At 27.7% G+C, this 25,181-nt stretch overlaps 1 protein-coding gene across 1 annotated transcript in view; it reads left to right on the forward strand.

The window, feature by feature from the left end:
* Positions 1 to 25,181, forward strand: part of LOC129966074 (nephrin-like) — a 679,668-nt gene that overhangs the window by 574,572 nt on the left and 79,915 nt on the right. Inside the window, exon 18 of the mRNA XM_056080443.1 lies at positions 7,354 to 7,490. Coding sequence (XP_055936418.1) covers positions 7,354 to 7,490 — 137 coding nt within the window. The remainder of the gene's footprint in view (positions 1 to 7,353; positions 7,491 to 25,181) is intronic.

Below are 25,181 nucleotides of genomic sequence, written 5' to 3' on the forward strand. Positions count from 1 at the left end.
TGTAATATCTCAAGAATTTCTCAACAAAATTTTCTCAGATTCATCATGAACAGATCGATTAATTAACAATGTTTAAATTTAAATGCATCAAACACTAAGAAAATAAAATGAATCGTTTAAAATAATCGGTCGAAAACAGGTTTAAAAAAACTACTTAAAAAACGATGTACTTAAAACTATGAGCATATACAAAAAATATATAACTAACATAAATATAATTTAATTACAAAAGCATTCAACTAACCTAAAAATAATTTAAATTCAGTCCACATCCTTTAATAATGGTTGTCATGTCAACAATCAGAACACAATGCGCATGCGTGAATTTCCAACGCCAGTTACGGTAACGCAAATGCGTGAATTTGTCTACGCCAGTTGGGGTAATGCTATGCAGATTAGACATTTTTAATTTCCTTTATTCTGTGTTATTTTAATTCAAAAGTACTTCAGAATGAATCTGAAAGATTGATTCATTAAAAATGTTTAATTTTAAATGCATAAAACATTAAGAAAATAAACAGAATCGTTTGAAATAATCGGCCGAAAAATGTTAACCCTTGCCTCATTACTGTTGGGAAAAAAACTGAAGCCTGACTCATTTGGCGGTGGAGAAAATGGAAGATTTTTTGGCGGGAAAGTTAGTTTTTAATTAATAATTAAAATTCTAATTAAAAATTCAAAAAAAGGACCCCAGGTGCACATTCCCGACCTCTAAGGTATACATCTAACCAAATTTGGTAGCTGTAGGTCAAATGACCTGCCCTGTAGAGCGCCAACACACACACACACACACACACACACACATTGAGCTTTATTTATAAGTATAGATTTAGTTTGTTGTTTTTTTCTATACAAATCGAATTGTCTTTAAATTTTAACTGAGAGTAAGTTTTGTAAATACTCAAATACAAAGACAATTCTGGGTGTCAATATTTGTTACGTATTTGTGATATTGTGTTCCGGTAATGTGATTCTTATCGCTTAAAAGAGAGATATAGCTGTATGAAAAACCAGGGGCCGCGGTGGCATGGTGGTAAGGATTGGGTTTCGGAACCGGAGGATTTCAGTCTCGAGACCCGATTCCACCAAAGAACCTTCGTGCCGGCTCAGGTGTCATCATTGTCATCTGACTGCGGCTCAAAATTACGAGGTCCATTCCAAAATAGCTCTAGTGTTGCTTTAAAACGGAACGATAATATAACTAAACAAAAGTATGAAAAACTAATCAATGACTCACCACCTTGGCTACGACCTACTACCCCAAAAAATAATGTGTGTGTGTGTGTGTGTGTTTACACACAATTTCAGTATATCTTAATATCATTTTCTAGAAACGAAGCAGATTTGAAACCCTGTGTAAGTTACCGGTTAGAAAAATAAACCCCAATGTCGAATGTTGCACTGAATCTATACTTTACTGTAACTTTCAGGAATATATTGTTTTGTAAGCGGAAAGGATTGAGGCAAACCACGAAGACTCGTGTCGAATTTATGTAGAACATTTTGTCTCTTTGTAGAACCACCTATCGACAACATCGCGTACTAGTATTTTTGGAAAAATTTCGAATGAATAATCTAAAATGTATGTTGTCCAAATTAAATGCCATTTACCACTGGCTTCTGAGTTGAGGACATTTAATTTCGACAACCATCTAAATCAGCTTTGATAGTAACATATTAAGATAACAATTTGTATCATTTAACTGCCAATATAATGAACAGATTAATTTTTTTTAAAAAAGAATTTGAGAAAGAATATCATTTTTATAAAGTTTAAATAATCCACTACAAGCTATAATATCTTGTTTTATAAATATGCATATAAATAATTCGTAAATAGTTATTTAGTTTTGTAACCACTCTGTCTATAAGTTATTAGACAGCTACTCTTAATGGACTTTATAATTTGGAATACTCTTCAGATGCCGAAAATTAAGCATAACAAAACATCAGTAAACATCTGCATAGACTGTATTTACAGATTGATGTTAGACCCAAATGTATTTGACATGCACCAAATTTGTATGGAAAGTTGAATGATTCTTGAACTACAAAGCCTTGCAATCTAAAATTCATATAGAAATAATATATAAATGGAAATTTCACATTGAAATATCAAAAATATCGTGTTCCAAATTCAGTTTAGTGCGGATTTGTCAATGAAGTATCTTCAATTTTTTAAATGCTCAATTATCTTCAATAAAAGTTCCCACTTTGCTGCTTTGCTTAAAAATTGATTAATAGCACACACAATATTACCCCATCCTTTATTAGACGATTAAAAATTGTTCTTTGGAATTTTCCCTTCGCCATTTGACCTGTGGTAATTCCAATTAGATGTTTCCTTCTCTACATTAATTAATCGTTCACTAATTCCTTTCTATTACACGTAGTTCCTATCATAATAATGCGTATCACAGCCAATCCGTCAGTGTCTAAACGTATGAAAAAAGATGGGATTGATGAGTTTCAAAACAACAGATTGAAGGAAAAGCATGGTTTACAGAGTTTTGGAAAAAGTTATGATGTGAAAAACTGAGATTCAAGCACTTTAAAGAATTATTCTGGTGCAGAATAAGCTGGTTTGTCACAGAGTGGTTTTTCAAACCATATAAGAATAATTCACAGAATTAAAATGAATGAGCATAATGAACATCATGAGAGTATTTGATGTTGTTTTGGTTTGAGGTTTTTGAAGCCACAAAATACTCGGGCGGAAAATTGGCGATTTAACACTGTTGAGTGAATCAATTTTTCGCTTATAGGGTTATAAGAAAACGAAAAAGAAAGTTGTCACATTTAGCGACTTATCACCAAAAAAAAAAAAAAATTAAAGCGTGGTGCGAATGTCAGCCATGTACACGATATTCTCCTGTCTGGCCTAGTAAAGAGCAGAGTATTGAGAAATTATCGAAAGAAGAAGCGCACGAAACAGTGAGAGGAGATATCTAAAGATGTATAATAAATATATGATGTGATAATAAAATTTCTTTAAGTTTTCATTTTTAATTTTTCTGCCTGGTAAAAAACGTTTTGCAACTCAAACGATTTTGAGATGAAAAAAATAAAATATAGAAGTTGATGATTGCGCTATAAAAAAGTCACTTCATCATTGAAAATAGTTTACAAAAAAAAAAAATGACCTAGAGAAAAAGTTTTGGAGCTCGAACCATTTTTAGATGGAAATAAAATTAACATCGTTTTCTAAATATTAACGCGTGCGTAATCTGATAGTCATGTGATTGTTTCCAATCGGTTTAAACTGGTTAATGACTTAAATTAAGTAAGACGAACAATGAAATATAAATTATATGTTCTCATATGATAACTTGAAATTTGCGATAGCAGACTTCAATTTTACATATCTTTTAATACTTTTACATTGTTCCAAGAACTTACATATCAGAAAATCATATTATTTTGATGTATAGCAAGAATAGATGCGTAAGTTTAATGATATAAGAAAATACATATATTCAAAATCTGAAAAGCATCAAATCATAAAACCAGAAAAGTACCTTACAAATAAAAATAAATGGCCCTGCTTAAAAGTTTGATTTGATTCATTTGAACACGCTTGGAAAAAGATAAGTTAGCAACCATGGTAAATAACGAGAGCAAAAATTTGAAAGAAGATCCACAGAGGGGGAAGAGTTTTTAAAGAAAAGTTGCAACAGCATTCCTTCTTTTCACCTTGGAAGAAAATTTAAATAAATGTCTTATTCAATATTTTTTATTTGTTTCTTGGAGAGGTTTTTACATTATGTTCTTGCTTCTGAAACTTGAGCATATTTTTTATTATTATTTTATAAATAAAGTCGTACTTCTTATCTGTGTTTTACTTTTTGTTCATTCTAGTGAAATGCTTTTTAAGAAGCTTTTAAGTTATTGATCATTTACAACCGAGTACAATTTGTCCTAATAAAAAAAGTAATGGATATTTATTGTTGATGTATGGGTCTAATCTCAAGCGTAATCTTTTAACGCTTCTTATTTGTGACTTTTTCCCGGTCCCATTTATTCTTGACAAACATTTAGAATAGTCTTCTGCAATTTTTTCTACGTTTTATTTATTAAAAGATGCAAGTTTGAGGGAAATATTTGTTGTGATTAGAAATATCTTCTGTTAAGCTGCCTTTTAAAAGAAACCAATTGTTAAGCGAAGTCTTATTTTGATATACCGGGTGAGCAAAAAATCTGTAATAACTTTAAAAATTTATAAATCCCATAAAATTAAGCAAAATAAAAAACGGTTTGCAGATTTAGCATCAATAAGTAAGGGATATTTTTAGGTGATAAAAAATAATTCAAATAACAGCCGACAGGTAGCGCTGGTATGAACGGCTTAGTTGAAAATACGCAAATGAGACTGGCGGTTATAATTACTTACGCTCTTGATCCAGAATCAGTTCTTCGTTGCATACTACGTAAGTAAACAAGGATGCTATGTTGAAAAGATAAAGCTTTGTTTGTGAAGCAGTCTTACCTGAACTAGGAATCAACGACTCTTGCACAGCGTAAATACCGACTTCAGAAAAATGTGAAGAATGGGAAAGGACCTTTAACACTGGCAGGCCTCATAAAGCTTGTTCAGCGATTTGAGGAAACTGGATCGCTGTAGGATCATTTAAGGTCCAGACGAAGAAGTCTAAGGCAAACACGGTCTGCATGGTTTGCAGCGAAATGGAAGCATTAGCTTCAGAATTGGCTGCGGGAACTAGTAGTACACGGGAAGCTGGAAGAAGCCAAGTTTCCATTGTTTCCTCGGTCTCCAGATCTGATACCAGCAGACTTTTGGCTATGGGGAAATTTAAAATCCCGGGTGTATCGTCCCGTCCATCCAATTTGTTTCGATTAAAAAATGTAATTCGCCGAGATCTGTCTTGTATACATCTGGACATGCTGTACTCTGCCGTTGCTGGAATTGTGACACGTCTGCAATGTGTTATCACCTTTAGTGGTGGACATATGGAACACATATTGCTATAACAAATTGTTTGGTAATATTATTTTTGTTTTTGGCATGTCTTTAAATTTACTTATCTGCAAAGCGCCACTTATCGGCAGTTTTTTAATTATTATTATTATTATTATTATTTTTCCTTACCAAAAAACAATGCCGTGACGTATCGATGCTACATCTGCAAAACATATTTTTTTGTTTTGCTTAATTTTACGGGTTTTATGAATTTAAAAAAAAAAATAAGAACTCTTTGCGCACCCAGTATATATTTATCGATAAGTGCTATTATCTGTGTTCATAGTTTGCATTTTATGAATAGTAATTTATTAAATAATGACTGTTATAAAACAGTTATTTACATCTTTCAGCTATTTAATCATGTAAATTGAAATTCATTTTAAACAAAAGGCTTCGGAATACCTTAACCCGCATTTTTCATGCTTGCGAAGTTGGTGAGCATGATATTCTGTATTCTGTTTAAAGTTCTATTTTTGATGTGCAGATTTTTAAAATTTTGCACATGCCTCCTTCTAAACAACAGTTCATTAATTTAATATTTACAAACCTTATTTATCATTTTATTTATTAATTTATGTAAATTTTCATGTCATACAAGTGAGGTCAATTGGTAGTTAATGGGAGATATAATGACATTTATAAATAATGAATACAAACTATATATATATATATATATATATATATATATATATATATATATATTAAAAAATTCTATGTTTTAATTCGCTGATAAAATTTAATTCTTAAAACTGCTTCTGTTGAATTTATTTTCATATGAATATGCTGCCAGAATAAATAAAAAATGTATTACGTTATTTTTCACAAAACTTCTATTTTTCTAAACATTTATTTTATAATCTTGTATTGTTGTAATTTTTATTTTCATTCATGCTAAACAGATATTGAAAATTTTCGAATTTTTATACCAAAGTGAAATTATGATTTTGATTTGATCTTCTTTGCAACACTAAATATTTAATGATACGAATTTGTTGATGTATAAAGCGATTGGAACAGCTTTTCTTCAAAGCAATTTTGATGCATCGAAGAAATTGATATGGTAATATGCTTATGAGTGGACACAATTATGCAATATCAAGCCTTTATAAAAATGTACATTTTCAAATACAGCTGTTTCTTTAATGTAGAACTGTAAAAAGTAATTAAGTAGTTTTTAACTAAAAAATTAAATAACAAAAACTTAACATGCAAGCATTAAATTGAGAATGAACTTTGCAAAAGAAAATGCTCGTAATTCTCACTGAATTTTAAATCCAAATTAATGACTGGTTCCTTATTGCCTAAACGTAGCCAATTACGCGTTTAAATTGCAACATTCAAGAATATTCGATAGGCAGGGAGAGCTACTTACTTTCAGATATTGTAAATATGCATTAATTTAAAATTCATATCATTATAGTTGTTAAGAATAGCAATATTTCCAATAGTCTCTCATTTTTACAAAGTTGTACTTAATTTTATATATTGTTTTAAGTTTAATTTCTGGAATAATTAATGAAATTAAACAATTATTTCACGAACTAACTGATAAATCAGGATTAATTATTTCATGACAAAAATATCAAATCTATGAAATAACCAAACCTTACACTTTAATGAAAATATAAGCAGTAATTAAACTAGAATTATTAAATGATACAATTTGGCCATAACTTTTCACTCTTTTTTAACCATTTAAAGGGCCATTTTTTTCTAGTCATATTATGTTAAAATATTTTTAGGCTTGAAATTAAAATAAGAAAATGGATTCATTTAGCTTATTAGATAAATTTAATTTGATTACTTAATTAATGTGGTTAATTAATAATTAAGTAACAAATCTAGACACATCATTTAGTGTGAGATAAAGAACTGAAGTATCTTAGTTTTTGTTTTACTAAAAAAATTTGTCAGAACTTATGCCAAACTTCATAATTTCATACAAAGATCGATAAATTTGGTGGGAAGCATACTTCCCACGGCCCTAGAAAGGGTTAATGTGCCTCGGCAATTAGTGTCTGATGCAATCTGTCGTTTCAAAAAGTTTGACAATGATGGTCCACGTCCAGGAAAGGGACGAAAATGCTAGTGAACACTTCCAATAGCCGTAAAATGGTGGGTAGCATACTTCCCTCGGCCCTAGAAAGGGTTAGTCATTATGGCAAATATAAAAAGGCACATTTATACCAAATAAATAAATGATTTTTTTTAATATCTAAAAGTGATCTTAAAAATAATTTTGCTTTTATTTTAAAATTAATCAATCAAGTTTTGTTTTTGAAATTAATAGGGTAGTAGATAATCAATATTTATCATTCTATAGTGATTGTGTTTTTATTATGTTATATATTATCTGTATCTCTCTTTTCCAGGATCACGTGAAACACGACACATCGACATCAGCAATTTAACTGCAGATGAAGTTTGCAATAAACTGTTACTATCTGGGGATGTTAAATCCATATTGTTCTGCGCAGAAAAACAGCACATGCCACTACATGATTACAAGGTATGATAGAATTCTTATTTATTATCGTAGCCTCCTATAATAGCTTGTCTTCGCTTGAGCCTTAAGTTCAATAATACAGACAGATGCTTTTAGATGTTTTTGCCGTTTTTTTTCACTTATATATTTCTAAAAAATCATTCTTTTTATGCATGTATATATAATCTTGAAATTCAAGTGAGTAATTATCTAGAATTGAAAAAAGTTAGGGCAAGTTTATTAAAAAAAGCAGATGAAAAAAGTGTGGAATTAAAAATAAGTAATGGGATATCGAAAAATTAAGATTTCTTTTAAAACAGTCATTTACTTGAATGACAAATCAACAATATTGTAGTAATGTTTCAATTTGTCACGTGTTATTTGATGTTTTTCTTTAATTGAAAATATTGAGATAGATTATCAATCAATGGATATAAATATAGGAAGCATTCATTGGGGCCTTAAAATAGGGAGCAATAACAATGCGTATTAAATCGTAGTTAAAAAAAATTTATAGAGGAGTTGCCTTATTATAACAGATATTACAAAAGTTTTAACTCTTTAAATTTTGAGTATTTGATTTATTAAAATATTTTAATATAAAGTTATACATAGATAAAGTTAGGTATTGAATTCCTTTGTAAAATAATTGAGTAAATTAGATAGCATACAGTTGCCTGCTGAATGGGACATTTATAGTTATTATTAGCAGCAGTACTCATAAATTGAAAGTAAAAGCTATATATATTAAATTAGTTTTAAAAAAAGCCAAGGTTACGCAGTATTATAAAATATGTGAAGAAACAGAATAAAACACTTATACAGTATAAAAATTTAATATTTGGATTCATACATTATATGCTGATATGGATTTTGGAATAAAAAAATATTTTTGCTTTAATTATGCTTAAAGAAATTAACATTTCACTTTCGACAGCTAATGTCCTATCTAGGGGACCGATTTCCGCGTTTCGATTGGTGACCAAATATTTTTGAGATATTTTTTTCTACTTTAAATGGTGCTTCATGAAGAAGTTACATCGATTTTAAAATAAATAAGCTATAAAAAATAATTCCGGTACTTGCAGTTTAATAAAACTACTTCTTTATAAATATATGCCAGCAAATACTCAGGGAGTCTAAATTCAGCAGCGAAACATATTTTCTATGACATGCATTTCTGATTGCACAGGCAGTAAAAATAATCTGAAATTTTCAATCTTCAAAACCATGCAAATTTTCAGTAGAAATATGTGGTCACATATTCGTGGATTTTCTAACTGAAATGTTATATGTGATAAACGTTCTGAATTCAAATGATTTTATTGAATGCATAAATATTAATTGATTTAAAAAATTCAAACTTTTTGAAAAATAAGTATTTATAGCATGGAAATAGGCTTATATGGATAGAGAGTATGAATTAGTTTAAATTAAATCTTAAAAATTTCATTGCCCAAGAAAATATTTTATACAAGCCGTCAAAAATCTATAATCTGTTTAACTTCTCGTTTAATTTTGCAACAAATGTAAAAAGAAGGCATTCTACCAGAATATTTGGTAAAATTGCATAAAAAAATTTAGAATATCTATAAAAATGTTTTTTATATAGCATTTTTGTAATTGGAAAATTTTAATTTTTGGATAAGTTCTATAAATAATAATTAAAGATTAATTAATTTTATTCATTTTTCCTTAATATTTGGCAAATAATAAATAAAAGCCTTCATAGTTTTTTTTTCTTTTCAAATTTATTTTTTCAATGTTTACTGTCAGTGTGACAAAACAACTCGATTTAAAAAAAAAAATAGTGAATTCAAGAATTAAATTGTTTAATTGTTTTGTATTTAGTTTTGAATACTATAAATATAAAGTGAATCAATTTAATACCTTATTTCATTTAGCTCACTAAAATTCCATTTTTACATTTCTTAGGAATGTTTCAATTAAAAATTCCGTATTACATTTAAATAGTGCTCACTGATTGATTTTACTTAAATATATACGTCATTCTCTCGATTATCTGTTAATAAAATATCTCTAAAGTTCATACTGTGCCCAACCTTAGATTTCTATTATTCCTTGAAGATAATGTTATTTAAAGAACCGAGTAAACATTGTTTAAAATGTACTTAATATTTGCTACAAGATTTTAATAGAATATGTAAAATGATATATGTGTACTAAACACGCGATCTCAGCATTAAAATCGATATAGTTAGTAAACGATCAAGGTGTCTGAAATTATTGTTCTCCGATCATATTTGAGTAGTAGGTAAAATCGATATGGGTTTAGAGTGTTAATGATCAAACGTTTAACTGTAAAATCTTTTCATTCTAATACTTTTGAATATGATGAGATAGCTAATTTAAAAATTTCTAATTTGTACTAATGTTTTAACTATTGATGACACGTTATCTGATAGTAAAGATGAAAGATTTTCGAGCAGTCATTTAGATTTCCTATTCAATACACTTTCTAGATACGTTTATATCTTCTTTCTTTCAATTTGAAATAAATGATAAAAGTGGGAAATTCAATAATTTCTACGTGGATACATTGATCGTTCTTTTAATCGAATTGTGAAATAAAGACATAGAACATCATTTGCCACAATAAATTAGTCTTAAATTGTATTTTACAAAATTTGAAAAAAAAAGTGTTTTTAAAGTATTATAGTTTAATATTGTATAAATAATCACAGATAAGCCGTTGTTGGAATGGAACAAACAATATGTCTGAAGTGCCATTGAAAATGAATTTTTATTTCAAATGAACATCTTGCATAAATAGAAAAAAAAGAAAGAAAAGAAAACGTTATTTGTTTTATGAAGTAACATTTAGTTCGAATTACAAAATTGCATCATTTTGAACAATATTTAAAAAAAATATTCTAATTCTCTCGATTCATATTTTAGATTTTTTTTTTTTTTATTATTTTTACATATTTTAAATAATTTTAATTAATAAAACAATTATTATTGTTAACTTGAAATATTCGAGGTGTAATACGTTTTAACATTGTACTATAATTAGCAGTATTTCAAAAACTATAAAAACATTGAGGAAAAGTGAACTTTGTACTCATACATCAATCATTGGAACTCTATTTTTGATGAAAATGAAAAGCAAATTAATTTTCAAAAAAATAAATATTTTAAATTTTGAAAAACTTATGATTATTATGATTATATTAGGAAGTAATTGAAATAAAATCTACATCTTAATGTTTTAAAACTTTGAGCTGTTAATACGTAATGTATTAATTATTAAAATGCAACATTTCTTTGTTTTTTTAATAGAAAAAATATTATTTGTTTTCTCTTTTAAGAATTTGAAATGTATTAATTGCTTGAAAGTTCCAATGAAGGGCTATTATTTTATCCTTCTGAAATTCAAATATATATATATATATATATATATATATATATATATATAATATGAAAACAGCAGAAGTTTAGTTGAATGTAATATTAAACGACATTTCGAATTCAAATAAACTTCATATGGATATTGTTCTTTAGTGATTTTTCATTTACATTGTATTTTCTTTCTTTCTCGCTTTAAATAATTCATTTAGAAGTTTCCTGTTATTCTACAATATATATATATATATATTGGAAAGGTCAAGAAGCTAATAATTAGTTCATATATTAGTTGCTAGATATTATTAATGTAAACTATTTTTTAACAAATACATATTTAATTGCATATGAAAAATACTTTTACTTTTTACAATTTCGTAGAGAATTTATTTTAATAAAAATAATGAACATTTCGCAATTCAAGAGCTCTAAATTTAAAATTCCTTTACAGGCCGTCGCATATTTTAAACCCCTATACAAGTAATTTGAACTTGTTATTATCATGTTTTATCGTATTCTAATAATATTGTGAATTGCGCAATAAGAAAACAAACTGTTTAATAATGCATACATACTTTGCTTCTACATATGAGCATAAGCTATATATATTTTCTTTGTGTACTTTACAAATCAATATATTTTGAAATTGTTTATTATTGAAGCAATTTGCAAATTCCTGAATTGCTAAAGACGAACTTTGGGGGAACTTTGAAAAGACTGAATATATTTTTTTAGACAGAGGAATTTGCTTATATATATTCTTCTGCAAATTATATATTTATGAAAAGCACTCTAAATATATTTTTATTGCATAATAATATTTAATAAAGGAACTAAATTAATATCTTTTTATACAAGAGGTGTTGAAATGAAAAAGTAAGAAACGACACTCTGGGTATAAATGAAGACTTTATTCAAAATATACACCTAGGTCTGAACACAACGATCCCATTGATTAACGAGCCGAAGGATTCCTTGTTCCCAGAACTACTGTGACCGTGACGAGACCCAATCCTTCATAGCATCCTCAAGTTCGCCTTCCGAACTGAAGCGCTTCTCTTTCAGATGTTTTTTCAGGGGACCAAACACTTGAAAATCGCACAGCGACATGCCCGGGCTGTAGGGCGGATGGTCGAGCTGCTCCTACTTGAACTTGACCAATTCCGTGTGTGTGAACCTGAAGAAGTGTGGACGCGCGTTAACATGGAGCAGTACCACACCCACCTTGAGTAGTTTCAATATTTTGTTCGTGATGAACCTGCGTAGTCTTCGGAGTGTCTCGCATCGGAGTTAATGGTTCTTCTGTATTCGATGAATTCAAAGAGTAAAGGACCTTGGATGGCGAACTCAAGGACGCTGTGAAGTATTGGGTCTCGTGACGGCCACATGAATTCTGGGAACAAGGAATCCTTCGGCTCGTTAATCAATGGGATCGTTGTGCTCAGGCCTATGGCGTATACTTTGAATAAAGTCTTCATTCATACCCACAACTTCTTTTCTTACCCTTTTATTTGAACATCCCTTGTATAAAATACAAATCACAATGGAAAAACTTAATTAAATTTTAAGCTTAGTTAGTCGTAATAAATATTTGAAAAGATTTTTTTTTTCTTCGGAACAGCAAAAAATATAAATAAATAAAATAATGGAACAGAATATATCATTTAATTAATCTAATTTACACGATTTTAATTAATTACGATAAACATTTAATTTACAATATTTGTTTCAAATAATACCTTTTAATTATGAAATATATTATTATTTAAATATTCTTTCAGTTCTCTTAAAAAATAATGAATCAACCATATACAAATAGAATTTTGTGTTTAATTTTGAAAACAAGTAAATAAGTCATAAGCGCAATACACTGCTTAAATAGAAATATAATTAAATAAAACACAAACGTAAAATAGTGTTTCTTTAAAAATGAAAAATAATTTTAATTGTATAAACAAATCACTGACATTCTTAAGTAAATGGAATATATATATATATATATATATATATAATTAACTTCAAATTATGAATGAAGACAATTTTCTTTGATTCTAATTATCTAACAATTATTAATATTAGGAAGTTAATCATAAATTATAAAATTTTTCAGAATATTCAGGGATATACTTTTGCATAGTATTCTATAAATAAACATTTGACAATAAATGAATGCAATTTTTAATAATTTGATTATTTTAGATGTTTTTATACTGTTAAACCAAAGTTGGAGTGTTATTCCTCGACTAATTTTTTAATTCAAATTTCAAACATAGTTATATTTAAATGTCTCATCATAGATGTTATGGTATTTCGGGTTTTATATCAAAAATCCAATACTGTATTAATTATTTAAAATATTTAGATTCTTAAATTTTCATGGTGTTGCATTATAAAAAGCTTTTGTGATAAATTATAATTTTCAACAAATTGTTAGGTAAACCAAAAATAAATGTACGAATGCCATTGTCAATGACAGGGTATTTTTGAATGTGATATATAGTTCGTGGAATAGCTTGCAAATATTAACTATAAATACTAAACGGATTCAATGAAATGTGATTTCTCATGGTAATAAATTTCAAAATGGCGCAAAGATTTTATATTTTTATTTTTAGCTAGATTCGTTGACTAATAAGTTTTTCTAGTTATATTCTATTTGAGTTCCATAATTTTTGTAAAAGATTTAAAATTTCACTCATTAAAATATGAGAAATATTTTATTGTTTTTTTAAAATATTTAAAGATTAAACGAAATAAGCTTGTGCGAAATGTTTGAGCAAATGTTTATAAAATTCAGAATATCTCTGAAATTTCTAAGAAAAATATAAAGACATGTCGAGAAAATCATAAAATGAGAGATTTGAAAAACTTTTATGTGTGAGGAAAATGTGTATTAAGATGGTACATGACTGACTCCATTGCAGTTAAAGCTTGGTCTGCAAACGCCAATCTTCATTTCCTACACGGATTTCGAGGAGCATATGTTTCTTTTAGATTCTGGATTTCGACGGCCTGTTACTAGAAATTTCATTACTATCAACCTCTTGAACGGATCACTTGATTGGACGACATCGTTCAATAAGATATTTTTTGGAACTTTTTTTCAATATTCTCCAGGACGAATATGGATTTAGTATGATGATGATCTTCGACTTCATATAGAATGCCAGAAGATCTCTTGGTGGTATGCACTGCCCTACAATAAGGTGGGCCGAAACCATGAACCCAACGATAGCTACTTTTGACATGCTTAGATTTCTTCTTCCACGGGCATGACTTATAATAATGACTATGTTTGTATTTTAAGTTAAGAAAATTGCAAATAATGATTAAAGCGAAAGCATGAAATTAAAAATTTTCTTTATAATATATTTCGTACAAGCTTAGTGCCAACATATGCCCTTGTAATTATAAAGTTATTAAATAAATTTATTATTTAATTTCTAAACATGACTGAATGCGAGTTTCAAGTTTTCCGAATCCAAATCACATCGAAAGATAAACGGAAAGAAAGAAAAGACAAACGGAATATTTGGAGCTTTCGAAAACCTATATAATCCATTTATCTTTTTACCATTTAATGAAACAAAAATACAAATCTGGAATCATCACATTGTTTTATTCCGTTTCAGTCTTCAAAATAATACCAATGGTTAAACTTACCATTGAATACTAAGGAAGAAATGATAAATTTTGTAAGAATATTTTATAGTCAGATATATTTCTTAAGAATCGTTAGAAAGAGAATATAAATTATTTATAATCATGGCATTCTTTATATTAAATGCTACTGCCAAAGGCTTGGCGATTATGTTATATACACATTGAGAAGATTGTGAATTTATAGTAATTTACTGAATGAATATCTCATAGCAAATAAAAGAATGCAGTTTCATTTTTCATTCTTTTATAGTCTGATATCTTCAAGGTGATTGATTCCGCAGGACAATCACTCACAAATCCATTCCAGCGTAATGTTCTTCTTTCTGTTCTTGAGCATTCCTCATTTATCTAAGACACAGAAAATGAGACTTTTCCATGAAATATTGTTGTTGTGAACATAACTCTGAAGTCGAATGCAATAGTTTCTCCATGTTTCACATCATTCTTTTTGATTGATGTAAAAAGAAAGAAATTGAAATGGCGGAAATATTTAGACATTCTTTGAAACATAGTGATCTGATATTGCTTTCACATAGCAATAGTGATTTGAAGCATAATATTATTTTTGATTTATAACAATATTATTTGGGCTTACGTGACTACAATATAATATAAGTGTATTTAACAAGAGTAAGATATACGACTAAAATAAAATTAGCAAATGAATAGTAAAAATTACTAACTGAAAAATATTGCTTTACTAATTTCTCTATTTACAACTGCAAACCAGAGGAAGTGCAAAGCTTTCTCGCATACTCTCCGATAGTCTTTTCATGCTTGAGAACCTCTTACATGGCATAGTTACGAAATATTGAACTTTGATGTGAATTAAGCATTTTTATGAATCTATCGCACCATTCTTGGCGAGTTTTTTGGCTATTAATCCTCGCCATGTGGTCAATAGTGTACAAAAATCGAATTTATGCTTTAAACACGTTTTCTAAACCGATTGAAACAAAAATTTGACAAACACAGCACTTGTACTCAAAAAAAATCCCATACTAAATTTGATATATTTAATTAACAGTGTTTTTGAATTATCTCGTTTTTATGTTAGTGAAAGCACCGACTGACTGACAGTCAATCCATAGTTGGATAAGGCTCAGAATTTGACTGGTGATGTTATAGATGTTAAATCTTTAAATGGAAATTTCGCAGCAATAAAGTGATACGATTTCATTTTGATATTTGTGAGTATATATTTAGGAAAAGCTGTCTTTAGAACTATATATCATCATAAATAAATAAATTTTATAAAGAATATAAATAATTCATTTGTTATAATTTTGAATGCTCTTATATTCAAAAAAAATATTCAAATTATTAACAATGGAAAACATTTACTTAGAAAAAATGAAAAAAAAAACTTGTTAAATCAGAGACTTTTATAAAAATTAATATTGAATTGAATGCATCCGTATATTTATAGAAAGTATTACCGCATAAAATATGTCTATTCTTGAGAAGATCAGAAGCAATTTGTTGAAAATTATTTGAATTCAAAGACTAAAGCATTTCGTAAACTGACGAGACATAAATTAATAAGAATCTATAATTTTAAAGGCATTTGCATTCTACAGATTCGATCTATCACGATTTCAGCAATATCATTTTTTAATTACTAGTAATAATGATCAACACTTAATCACAGTTTTTCTCATTAAATTCATTCCATGATTGTTATATACTTATGATATACCATATTTTATTTTCTTCAACTTGAATTATAATAACTACAATATTTCAACTTTGTTAATTTAAATTAATTAGTTTCAAATTTCAGTTTAAATTAATTATTAATTCAAATTAATTAGTTTCAAATTTCAGTTTAAATTAATAATTTGTTTAAATTAATTAGTTTCAAATTTCAGTTTAAATTACTTATTAATTTAAATTTATTAGTTTCAAAATTCAATTTAAATTAATTACTTTCTAATTTCAACTTAAATTAATCACTTTCAATTAATATTCATTATTTATTAATTTTAAAATGAATGACAAATTTTGAGGGTTTTTTTATCTATTGAGAAAACTGAATAGGAAAATTAATTTTTTCTTTCCATTTATTAGTATAATTCTTAAAATATTTCCATAATTTAGTTAAAACTAAATCTAATAGTTTACGTAATCCTTTTGACAGAACTTATTGTGTGTATTTAATTGAAAACCTTTTATTGTTGCACATAAACAGCAACACTGACACCGGTTTTGTTGATTAATCGAGGTTTTATACTCAAATAATAATACATTTATTTGTTTATTTTTTTTATTTCCATCTTATTTTTTTTCCTTCCCTTTCAATATCTTTGAAAGAACATACAAAATTTTTACAATGACCATATATCTAAAAATATTACTTGAATAACTACAACTACAATGAAAAGATGAATTTAATAAATAAATTTCTTTAGATTTTGCAGAGAAGTAACACTTATCAAAATTCCCAGATGAAATATCTACAAGTTGGGCGACAATAACCGTAATGGCTTACTTAATTCATGAATATTGGGCCATTTTCTTGAAACCCCTTAAACAATAAATCCGAAACTGGCTTCCCCGACGCATTCACTGGAATTGCTTTTAACGATTTTAATCTACAGCTTGATATTAATAGCAGTTCAAACTCCTTTAAGCAATTTTGCGACTCAATGAGTTTAAGAAAGGTTATTCGAGCGGTGCATCGATTATCTCAAGTGGACCATAAATTGCCAAGTATTTATACTTAAGGGATAACTTGAGTAAATTAAATTTTAAGTACATGTGGCCCAGGCACTAATTAAGATGTTACATAAACTTCATTTCTGTGGCTTTGCAACGTTAAAATCGCAATACCTACTAATGATGGAGACTCTTATACTTATCTCTACTGATTAAATTCCTAAGGATGGTATTGGGTTCTTTCAAGTCCTTATTTTTCAGTGATGAATAAATGATTATATCGGATGCGAATTTTTAAAGGAAGAGGAATTCTTATATAGTCAGATGCTGATAATTTTTTTAATCATACCTTATTGGAGAGCTTCACTGTTTCGATAATTGCTTTATTTAATATGCATGATTTCGCGTTTAATAGTGTGCTTGTGTGCTATCTAAATGTAATGAATTATTTTTACGTACCATACGTGAATAAAGTTGGTTATTGAGCTAAGGTACAACGTCTCAAGTGTCTGATATGGCTATGTTGCACCAAATGTAAGCTAAGAAATAAATTACAAATAAAACTGGCATTCATAATTAGTTTTCATAATAACATAAAAATCATTAAATAAATGTTGAAAGTTTACATAGTATCACTTTATTCAATACAACATAAATGTTTCAATTTGTGAGCAACAAGAAATAATTGATTCGATATGCATGCATAATCATAAAAATTACTGAAAATAAACTTTTGATAAAGATATCAAAAATAACGTTTTACAACATAAAGCTTCTGTATCTCATATGAATTTTCAGTTCATAATACATATACAGAGTAAAGAACAAATCAATATTGCGAGAAATTGTTCATAGCAAAAGTTTTAGTTTAATATTTAATTTTATGTATTTTTCAAAGAAATTTCAGCATCTACGAGAATGAAAAGCAATATTTTCAGATATTAATGATTGATGCATTATTCAATGAAGTTTGGAAATTCCAGTGTTCTGAATTTAGTGATTCGTCAACAAATAGCTTAGTAAATTAAAATTAGCCATTAATAAAATTGTCATAAACATAAGGCCAACCAGCGTATCCGTAGTCCAATTTTTATTATCTATCATACATTTATTCGGTCAGTCATCGAATCATCTCTGAACTTTAGACAAAAATCAGATGATTTCTTGTGAAGCATGCGTGGTTCATATTACCCGGACAAATATATTACTTATGAGACACTCCTGCTTCAAGTGTAGATAAACTTATTAGCATACCTTTTTCAGATAAAACAGATGCTATGCAATAACTTTTTTATCTTTATTTATTGACCTGCACATTTTGTGCACAAATTACCCATAAGGATTTTATTTAGCTTTCTCATTTCTTTTTCCTACACCTATTGATGTCCACAGGTATTGATTATCATTGAGGGAAAAAAGAATAACACCATAAAATAACAAAGGAATGTCATAGTGTGGTCACCTTATTATTTGGTCACCTATAAACCTCACTTCTAATTATATGAACACTTATAGATAATTATTAGTACCTGATATACCTATCCCCACAGTTAACTATTTGAAAAAAAATGTGGAAATATGTGCCTGATTCTTCATTAAAATTTCTATGCATAAGATAATTATTTATATAATAAAAGATGTTTTGATTTTTCCTCTTAATTTGTGAGCTAATGGTATATACAATTCAACGGTTAATAGGGTGTCAAAAGAATGGAGGTTAATAGGGTGTTAATAGATTATTAATTGTAACAGAAAAGTTATTAATTGTAACACTATATATTCCAAATGTAAGACAAGTACAAAGGGAGTAATAATGTATGCTTGCTAAGCTCCGATAAATAACAATAATTTGTTCTTGAAGGTTTTACCTTTTTGAGTTTAATCTTTGTTTTGGATCAATGGATTGCAAGTTAGAAAAAGAATCGAATTTGTAATGTAAATGATCCTAGTGCACATTCAATGTGTCTTTGGGAATTTCTGGGATTTTTTTTTCATTTATAGTTTTCATTTTTTGTTAGATTTCCGTTATAAAATAGTTCAAGTACAAATAAATATAGTTTTCATTCTTTGTTAGAGATCCGTTATAAAATAGTTCAAATACAAATAAATATAGTTTTCATTCTTTGTTAGAGATCCGTTATAAAATAGTTCAAATACAAATATAGTTTTCATTCTTTGTTAGAGATCCGTTATAAAATAGTTCAAGTACAAATAAATATAGTTTTCATTCTTTGTTAGAGATCCGTTATAAAATAGTTAAAGTACAAATAAATATAGTTTTCATTCTTTGTTAGATTTCCGTTATAAAATAGTTCAAGTACAAATAAATATAGTTTTCATTCTTTGTTAGAGATCAGTTATAAAATAGTTCAAGTACAAATAAATATAGTTTTCATTCTTTGTTAGAGATCCGTTATAAAATAGTTCAAATACAAATAAATATAGTTTTCATTCTTTGTTAGAGATCCGTTATAAAATAGTTCAAGTACAAATAAATATAGTTTTCATTCTTTGTTAGAGACCGTTATAAAATAGTTCAAGTACAAATAAATATAGTTTTCATTCTTTGTTAGAGATCCGTTATAAAATAGTTCAAGTATATATAAATATTGTTTTCATTCTTTGTTAGAGATCCGTTATAAAATAGTTCACATGCTATTTTGAAATTCGTCTTTAAACTATTATATGTTATATCTATTCTTAGGCTAAGCAGTATTTATTTTTCGAGTTTGTGGTAAAATACCTGCTATAGTAATCTTTTCAATATATTTAATGGAATTAAATGACTTAAGGTTTAACAGAAAAATTTTCAAGAAAAGAAACATTTTGAAATCAATTTCATAAGAATTTTTCTGCCTTCTAAGAGAAATTGTTATATGTACATTTGATTTTGATACCAAATATTTTATATAATCGATCAAAGTTAATATATACTCTTTTTTAAATTTCTTTATTGTTGGAAATGAAAAAATAATAGCCTTTTCTTCATCGTTATGATTATTTTCCAATTTACCTCAAAAATTATTTGCAAATCAGTAATGCAAGTGATTCTTTTCAGAAGAAACAAAAAGTGTAATTATTCATAACATTATTATTTTTAATTTTAGATAAATAAAATTCGGTAGTCTTCAAACACCGATTTCATGTGTTATCTAATTTTTCTTCTTCTGATTCTTTCTACTTTCTTCTTCTTTTTATAATTTTCTATTCAATACGCTACCATGCATACTGCTCACAATGCTTTCTCTTTAGCGCTCAATATTGTAACAGCTGTTTCTTACATTACTTCATACGCGCTGATCAAAGTCTGAAATCAAAATTGTCTTTGAACGAATGCGTTCAAGGATTCTCTTTATGAAGAATTGTAAAAATAAATTTTTAGTGCCTGCTTTCTAAGCGAGTCATAATTGTATTTTAGAAATATATAAACAACTTTCATTATTAACTTTATTATTATTAAAATTATTATTTTATGCGTACCTATCTATATACTCTCTCTACGTTGGTGAGGTTTATTCATTATAAAAGAAATTGAGTTCGCCATCAATTTTTCTCTTACACTTAAACTACGACGAACGATCTATGATCTGAAAGAAATTTAATTTTCTGTGCAAATATCGATACTCATTATTTTTAGGTCCTTTATGAGAGATCTTGTCAGATATTTTCATAAACCAATTTAAAAATATTTATTTTAAAGATAAAAGTCTCTAACCGTTATATTGCTTCGAAAGATCCAATATGTATGCGATTTTTAGCAAATGTTTTTCACATGATGTTTTGCAAAATTTTTGTAACAATTAATAGCAGTTTTGGTTCTTCCTTGGAAACCAAAGAGGGAAAGAGCTGTTTCCATATTTCGCCGAAGGCGCCTACTGACATATTTAGTAGAATTTAATTCTGAAATTGGGTTAAATCAGGTTTCATATGCATAAGTATAGTGGTTTTACCTGTTGATAATATCTGATTAATTCTGATGTACAGAAGCATGATTTCATAAATGATTTTATTTTTGACAATTAAATAGATTTATCTTTATATAATAAAAAAGTGGCATTGTCACCGACAAATGCAAATTAAAATATTGAAAATTTGAAAAACCCAAATTAAATAATTTGGAATGCATTAGTCTCTACAGTCATTTTTTTTTAATTTGAAGATATTAATTCCTTTCGAATCGAACTTAATATAAATTCTGAATTAAAATTTTATATATATATATATATTAATCTGTGCATTTTATTTACAAAATCTGATTTAATAGCAATAATTTATTTCTTTTAAATCATCCAAAAACTATATTGTAAAATGTATATCCAATTGAATTTGTTGGAATAAATTGTTTGGAAAACCAGATGACAATTTGAAAGTATTATAAATGCCTTGAGATATTCGAGATCTTTGAATTTTGTAAGAAATAGAAATGAAATAACTATTACTTTAATAAAATGAGCTCAATAAATGTAGCTAAAATGATTAAAAAATTGCTTACAACTTGTACAGGGAGTGTATGAAAACATTTTAGAATTTGTAAACGTGAAATTGAGAAAAATAGTTTTATGAATAAAATGGATTATTTATTTCTTTTAAATGTTTGCAATCCAAATCCTTTTAGAAATCCCATCAATGAACATGAAATGCAATATCAGACCATTTGGGTAAATTCCAGCGAAATTTCTAGAGCGACAAAGTAAACACCTCATATAAAAAAAGGGGAAGAGGAAAAAAAGAAAACGGGGGGTAAAAAACATTTTGGAAAATCCTCTTCGTTTTAATGGAGCCCATGTCCCAACCTAAAAGCATTTTACTTAACTCTTCTATGTTTGCCTTCAAAATATTACCTCTAGCCTGGTGATTAGATGTCAAAGACATGCAAGAAAATTGCCGACCTCTTTTTCCAGCACCACAGTTCCACCTGCGGTAATATTGCGCTCGATCGGCCTGGACAGCCGAAACGACACCCCCTTCCACCAAAAAGGGAAAGAAAAAGAGGGTCGCGGAAAGGGTGGATGAAAAGGAGAAAATGCAGGCGATTATGGCGCGGTGTAACGTTCCATTTAGGGTGCATTATCCACCAGGTCGATCATTTCCATTCCCTGGGATATTCCACGGTCTTCGATGGAGGTTATAAACGGTTTCATCAGATCTTTATGACGGTCGTAATATTTCCTGGAGACATTTTTCAGTATTATTTTTTTTCCTTGAAAAGTTTCCTTCATTCAACCTCACGAGGGATAAAACATGTCCAGCATAGAAGGAAATGATATGGATAAAAATGATTTTTTAAAAAGAAAAACTAAAAAGGAAATGTTTGTAAGTAATTAGACCTTTAAAGGGCTACAACAGAATGTGCCTTGCAACGATCAGTAATCAAGATATTTCCAAGAGCTCATTTTCGTAAAATAGGGAACTTTTGTTCATTAAACTAATGGAAAATTGACCCCATACTTCGAAGCAAGATGATTTGTAATTGCAGGAATTTATCCTAGAGATTTTATGGCAATTTGACGTGAAAAATGTGTTTCTTAGGATTACTCCAGAAAATATGCTAGTTATTCAAGGATATCTGGACTATAATCAGTCTTTTAGGGCATTAAAAGACTTGATATTGATATACAATGATATATATTTGTTCGCAGTTTAATTTAGTTCAATATATTTATTATTGTATTATTCATTTCCGAAGAAACATTGTAAAATCTCAAAATGAATTTATGCTAAGATTAATGCCTGATGAATTATAATTAAAAATAATCTTAAATTATTTTTTAACCTCTAATATATGAGGTTTCCCAATGAAAATATCCTTTCTATTTAACGGTATTGAATTGTTAAAATTATACTTCATTGCTGAGTAAAACAGTATTTGCTATATAAAATAATTATCTGTACTATCAGCAAATACTTCATATTTTTAAAAGCATCCATTTCATACTCTAACTGCATTACATAGATATTTAGTGAATAGCCCATTAAATCTGCGTTTAGTTCATGTTTAATCAAATTTAAATAAAAAAAATATGTATCGACTATAAACTATTAAAATTGAGAAAATAATTTAACAATTAAGTAATTAGAATTAATTTTACTATTTGAATCTCAGTCTTAGAAACTGTATATAATTACAGAGTAATAACTGCCAGTAAAGGAAATTGAAAACAAATTTAACTTGATTACTTCACAAAGACGAGCTTATATTCACTTATATCCAATCAATGCCAAATTGTTTGAAAGATGAACAACTCTCTATTTTCATTCATTGAAAGTTTGTACAGTTCAAATTTTTACCACACTATATCAACAAGCAATTAATAAAAATATTCTCTTCCAACAAGTTTCATACATTTTATTTTTTATAATATGCATTGTGTTAACATTACTTAGCATTAAATCAAAATGTTTATAAATACTCTTACTTTTAAGTTTCATGTACTTTTCAAAATTCTGTTATGATTATAGATGTCGTAGTTTGTAAATTATCACAGCAATTAAAAACATCTATTCATTTTACGTGTAATTTTTGCATTATATTTTATAGACGTTGTTATAAATTTCAACATTCATGACAATATGAGAGTTTCTGCTGTATCTGCTTGCTATTTTTTCTGCTTGTGTGAGAATTGGCCATACTGTTTGTAAAAAAACTTTCATATTCGCTTTGGATTAGTCGAGTTTCTCTATCTTGGATACAAGACTCAGCAGTTTGTATCTATTATTTTTATGAAGAGAAAAATATTTTAATTAGAAAGCAAACATTCTTGAAAGGTAGAAAATGACTAAAAAGTGGTTTTGTTTTCATCAGATTGAAATTTATACATGTATGCATAGATGGAATATATATATATATATATATATATTTCTAACAAAGCTTAATAAAATAAATCATTCAATAAAAATTCCGTGTACATATAAATAACTGATATTTCCAAATAAATATATCAATATAAGCAAAGAAAACAAATTTTAAAACTGTAGATATTATTCAAAAATTCCATGGCATCAATCATTTAAAAATTATAAATGTGCATGTGTATGTTGAAATATATATATATTGCCACCATAATACAAAATCTGGAATGCTGAACAAAATAAACGACCAAATAAATTTTTAGAAAATCAATATACATATAAATAACTAATAACTCATTTCAAATGAAATATACTTACTTAAACCAATAAAACTAATTTTAAAATTATAAATGAAATTCAAGAATTTCGATTGCTACATACATCATCTAAAGTATTGTAACATATTTTTTTCAACCTGAAATTGAAAATTCCTTTTTATATCATGATATTTGAAAGTTGAATGCATTTCGAAATAATCTATAAAAATATTTGATATTGTCAACATCCCATCTAAAATCCTATATTCTGCTCTTTAAAACTCTTTATATTTATCTTCTTCGACGGCGCAGTTCCGTGTTTACCAAGGCGAATATCGGGGGGATATCACCGTAAAGGATTCCATCTATGAAGAAATAGCCCCTTTTCTAGATCGAGATAGAGATATTTTATATAGAAAATAAAATAAAATTGAAGAAAGTTGTGATAAAAGTTTTTTATATGTATATAGAAGATTTATTTGAATAAGCATATAGCGTATTTTAATATAAAATTGTCTACAAAATTTGTATAGTTTACTAAGTTAATTTACTGTTCGTATCATTTAATGTGCGCACAATGTTTTTATTGTATTAAACTAAAAATATTCAATGTTTTTCTTTGATAAGATTACTGAATGAAAACTTTGGGATTCAATCAGAGCGTTTTTACATCTATTTTATATATATTGGTAACTACGGATTGTTTTGAATTCAACTTCTTCATATAATGTAGAAAATGCAGGCTAATCCTTTTCCTAAAATGGATTAAATTCAGATTTATATATTCAAATTAGAAATCGAGGACATCAACATAAACTTTATTAACTGGATAATATTTACGAGTTGACATATATCTGTAATGTTTGATATTTATGACGGAAATCTCATTCGAAACGCTGTTTAGGCTATATTGTTATACAGA

This window comes from Argiope bruennichi, chromosome 4 (assembly GCF_947563725.1).
Source record: "Argiope bruennichi chromosome 4, qqArgBrue1.1, whole genome shotgun sequence".
Lineage (NCBI taxonomy): Eukaryota > Metazoa > Arthropoda > Arachnida > Araneae > Araneidae > Argiope > Argiope bruennichi.